Source organism: Salvelinus sp. IW2-2015, unplaced genomic scaffold (genome assembly GCF_002910315.2).
Source record: "Salvelinus sp. IW2-2015 unplaced genomic scaffold, ASM291031v2 Un_scaffold3654, whole genome shotgun sequence".
NCBI classification, from domain to species: domain Eukaryota; kingdom Metazoa; phylum Chordata; class Actinopteri; order Salmoniformes; family Salmonidae; genus Salvelinus; species Salvelinus sp. IW2-2015.
In genome coordinates this window covers 92,560-97,514 of record NW_019944931.1, presented here as the reverse complement: position 1 = coordinate 97,514, position 4,955 = coordinate 92,560, and the positions used below count along the sequence as shown (strand labels likewise).

General features: G+C 37.5%; 1 protein-coding gene across 1 annotated transcript; it reads left to right on the top strand.

Annotated features, from left to right (window-relative positions):
• Window positions 1-855: 855 nt before the first annotated feature.
• Window positions 856-1,553, top strand: LOC112076269 (GTPase IMAP family member 7-like; the record flags this gene model as incomplete). The annotated part of the gene is made up of 1 exon (XM_024143107.2): window positions 856-1,553. A coding segment is annotated over one exon (698 nt), but the record flags the coding sequence as incomplete, so codon positions are not given.
• Between the last annotated feature and the right edge of the window lie 3,402 nt (window positions 1,554-4,955).

The following is a 4,955-nucleotide window of genomic DNA, read 5'->3' as shown; positions in this document are numbered from 1 at the left end:
GTCTCTGATTGGGAACCAATTCAAGCCACCATAAACCTACAATCCCCTAGACCATACCAAATCCCCATAGATAGACAACACCCCTAGACAAGACAAAAACCCCTAGACAAATTCAAAAACTAAACAAACCACACTTGTCACACAATGACCTCACCAAAAAATAAAGAAAACAAATATAACTAAAGTCAGGGCGTGACAATAGTCCCTTACTAAATTAGAATTTTACCTAACCGGTGTTTATCTACCATTTAATTTACTCACTGATCATTCGTTGAGAAACATTTTTCTAAACATATAATAGCCTGCATTCAGGCTCAAACATTAAAATCCAACTGCAAATGAGCTCTTGCTCTGGTTGACTGTCCAACTGCCTGGGCATACGGCCAAATACACTGACAGTTGTTTTGTGCTGTTTACTTTTTATTTTCAATTAATCCTATCTTAATTGTGATTTGTCTTAGTGATGTCTTTAGCAATATGTTGATGCATACTTGTTAATTATATTACAGCAATGATGTATATTACAGCATGATGTCTCCTTTAGAATGTAAGTTAGGCCTAGTTTGATAAAAATATAGATGTTAATTAACACACACACATACAGTAAAACAATAAGGTGGATTTTATCGGCTTGAACTAAAATGATGTTTGTTTGATTTGTAGTTTCTGAGCTGAGGATTGTTCTGGTGGGGAAGACTGGAGCAGGGAAGAGTGCATCAGGAAACACCATCCTGGGGAGAACTGAGTTCAAAGTAGATTTTGCTGCAGAGTCTGTGACCAAATAATGTGATAGGAGCAGGTAGAGGGGCATTGCAGTCATTGACACCCCTGGTCTGTTTGACACTCAACTCTCAGAGTCTTCAGTGAGGACCCAACTGGTGGAGTGCATCGCCCTCTCCTCTCCTGGACCCCATGTCTTCCTGCTTGTTGTCCAAATTGGTCGTTTTACAGACGAAGACCACACTGCTGTTGCAAGGATCAGGAACATCTTTGGAGAAGCAGCAGTGAGACACACCATGGTTCTCTTCACCCATGGAGACACACTGGAGAAAAAGAAGAAAAGCATTGAGGACTTTATCCAGGCGGCTGGTGCAGGTCTGCAGCAGCTCATTGAGACACGTGGAAACAGAGACCACGTCTTCAACAATGAGAACACAGACAACCGTGAGCAAGTAAAGCAGCTGATGGATAAAGTTACAGCCATGGTGAAAGAGAATGAAGGGATGTGTTACACAAATGACATGTACCAAAAAGTGGAGAGAGCCATCCAGAGGAGAGAGGAAGAACTGAAAAGGGGGTATGAAAAAGAACTGAAAGAGAAGGAAGATCTGGAGTCAGAATTAGAGCGAGCAATGAAGGCACTCGATCTGAAAGACTCTGATTTAGAAGAAAAACAGAAAGAGATAGATGACCTGCAGGGACAAGTGAAACGGATAAGAGAGGACAAAGACTTGATGAAAAAGAAGAAACAGAGAGTCAGAGAGAAAGCAGAAAAGTACTTTGACAAGACAAATATCATTGTTAAATTAGCTAGAAAATTTGCTGAACTTTGACCACAGAATAATGTTCTACACAAACATGTTGTAAAAGAGCAGAGCAGTGGCAGTGACTGTTGGCATGGTGTCATTATGAAGGTAATGATTGACTTCATAACTCATGTCCTTGGTGTGGGCAGCCATGTTATGCTTTGGCAGCCATTTTACTGTAAATTATATTGGACAAATCCAACAGCAGCCAGCATTTGAACACTTATGTTTCACATTAACCTATAACAGTTCTAACACCTGTTTTGAGCCCCGTCTGTTTAGCAAAAWTATATATTTCTGTTTTTTAAACATTTTTATATATATTCTTTTTTGTGAGTCTGTTTTGCATGTTCTTTTTGCATTTATACGTATCACATATCAGTTTGCAAACAATGTAAACATGTTTATAATTGTGTTAATAAAGCCACTGTCACACCCTGGCCTCTGTTATATTGATTTTCTTTATTAGTTTAGTTAGGTCAGCCACATGTGACAGCCACATACAAACATGTTCTCTGTTTTTGCTTTCTTGAGTAAGGCAGCTCCAAAATGCAAGTGTTTCAGCCTAGCACAGTGCTTTCTGTGGTGGTGGGGCAGCCAGTGGAAAATACAGAGCGTAGTGATTGGTAATGTTCTCTAGTTGGCTGTGATTGGCTTAGTGTTCCGTCACTCATGGGGACACTACATCACGACAAAATCTACGGGGAGAGGTCTAAAAAATCAAGCCCCTTGGGTGTTGCCATAGATTTACATTCGAACAGTGGTGGAAAAAGTACTTAAATGTCATACTTGAGTAAAATGAAAGATACCTAGAAAATGACTCAAGTAAAAGTGAACGTTACCCAGAAAAATATTACTTGAGTAAAACTCTAAAAGTATTTGGTTATAAATATACAGTACTTAAGAATCAAAAGTTAATTGAATTGCTGAAATGTACTTAAGTATCAAAAGTAAAAGTATAAATCATTTCAAGTTCCTTATATTAAGCAAACCAGACGATACAATTATCATTTTTTTATTGACAGATAGACATGGGCACACTCAGACATAATTTACAAACGAAGCATTTGTGTTCAGTGATTCTGCCAGATTAGAGGCAGTAGGGATGACCAAGTATGTGTGTGTGTGAATTGTACCATTTTACTGTCAAAATGTAACGAGTACTTTTGGGTGTCATGGAAATCTATTATTTTCTTTATGAATGTAGTAAAGTAAAAGTTGCCAAAAATATAAATAGTAAAGTAAAGTACAAAACCCCAAAAAACGACTTACTTAGTACTTTAAAGTATTTATACTTAAGTACTTTACACCACTGCATTAGAAGTGCCCATACAAAAAGGATCAAGGTCATTGGCCACAGCTAAAATCAAGTAAAATCACGTTATGTCTACCGTAGCTTTGATTGGACTGATCATGTCAACATCATACTTTAAGTATCTTAGCTAGCTAGCTAGACAACCAGTCATAATCATAAATCAAGTTGACAATCTACTGGAAAATCCTTTTCAATCCTTGTCATATGAAGATAAATTATAGATAAAACGTATCAGTGCTCATCAGCCAATGGACATAAACATTATTTTTTACTTTCTCTATATCATCAGAACTCCTGTAAAACTGCCTACACTGATGTTTGACTGACTTACCCTGGTATTGTCATCAGCCTTCTAACATAGTATGACAGTATAATCATCTATAACCAACTACATGCATATTACCAGTATAATCTCCTATGCTCTATGTACAACAACAGTGCTGGTGAAAATCACACAACAGCCACTAATAATAATCACACTGCTTCTTTATCAGAATGTGTATGTTTATATTGATGTAAAATTATTATTATTTTCTAATTACAAATTCACAATATCCCCCCTTAAAACTACAATTTGACCAAATCCACCAGTATAATCCACCATTATTGAATGATACTATTTGTTTTACTTTTTAAATGTAATTTTGTGTCTTTCTGGTTAAACGCAAAATCCATTCTGTCAAACAAGAGATAATGATCTTAATACTCTTCATATTCAAAAAGAAAGTCAACCAGATGTCKTTCATTTGATTTAACCCTCTCATATGAGGGAAATGTTAGTATTTTCCAACCATCTATCTCCTCATTATTAGGTTTATGATAACATACATGGTTCCTCCTGCTGCTGCGAAAATCCTTCACCATTTCCCAAAGTGTCTCTCCTGTCTTACTGGCTATCACTGCTGCTTCCTCCAGAGGAGGACATGTTTTCATCTTGTATATGACCACTACTGTCCTGAGCACTGCTGCAAAGATGATAACTGATTTTTTCCATGACCAGCTATTCTGTTTTTCATTCTGGTTTCTATTTTCTCTAAAAGCTCTCTGACCTGGTTGTTGTTGCCGGTCATGATTTCTGAACACATGGTATCCACCCCCACATTTCTTAACCAGCCTCTGCAGATTTCTATCCTCTCTGATAAACTGATCTATCGTTGTTTCTTTCAGCTTCTCCCATATGAAGAGCACCATTGTGTCTCTGTCTATGTTGGCAGGTAAAGCTCTTTAGTTCCTCTGTAACTCTCTTCTCCTGCTCTGTGAATTCGGCCCAGCTGAACGACTAGTAGGAAGGTGTATGGACCCGGTGCACATAGAGACAAAGCCCTCTCCATCTCTCTCTCACTTCCTCTTCAGAGAGGTCCCTTAAGGTAGGTTGTTTCACATTGTTTGGTGGGTGGTTGTCTTCCGTGTCTGTGTATGTTGCGCCACACGGGACTGTTTCGGTATGGTTGTTCGTTCGGTTTTGTGTGTCTGTTTCCCTGTTCGTGCGTTCTTGTGTTACATGTAAGTTCTTAAGTTAAGGTCTGTTTAGTTCGTTTTGTTAGTTTGTAATCCTTCCAAGTGTGTTTTCGTGTTTCGTCTGTTTTTTTAATAAATCATTATGTATTCACAACCCGCTGCACTTGCTTCCGATCCCTCTCTCCTCCTCGTCCGAGGAGGAGGAAGAATATTACGACAATCGTTACACAGCTGCTCAATGACGTAGGTACATGAGTAAGATCCCTGGAAGACTAATAAACCAATTATGGACATAATTCAGATAACTCAATAATCTCTTCTAGAAAATAAAACAACAACTTCTGAATAGAAAAAGATCAATTTATTTTGAATTGCAAAGAACATCTGTGAACTTTCACAATATACAATACATTGTGTTCAGTTTCAATATGTTCATTTCAAACTGCATTTGTTAGGTTCGTTAATAATCAATATCAAACTAATCAAGACAAAAGCAAGTTCACTATTAACCATAGGTCTACTAATAAGTGGTTATTTAAAATGTATAAGAACACATTACTAGAGCAATTTTTCATAGTTCCTGTGATTATTTATATTTACCAGCCACAACCCATACTGTATTACTTATATCACCACACAGTATGCTAACAACAACA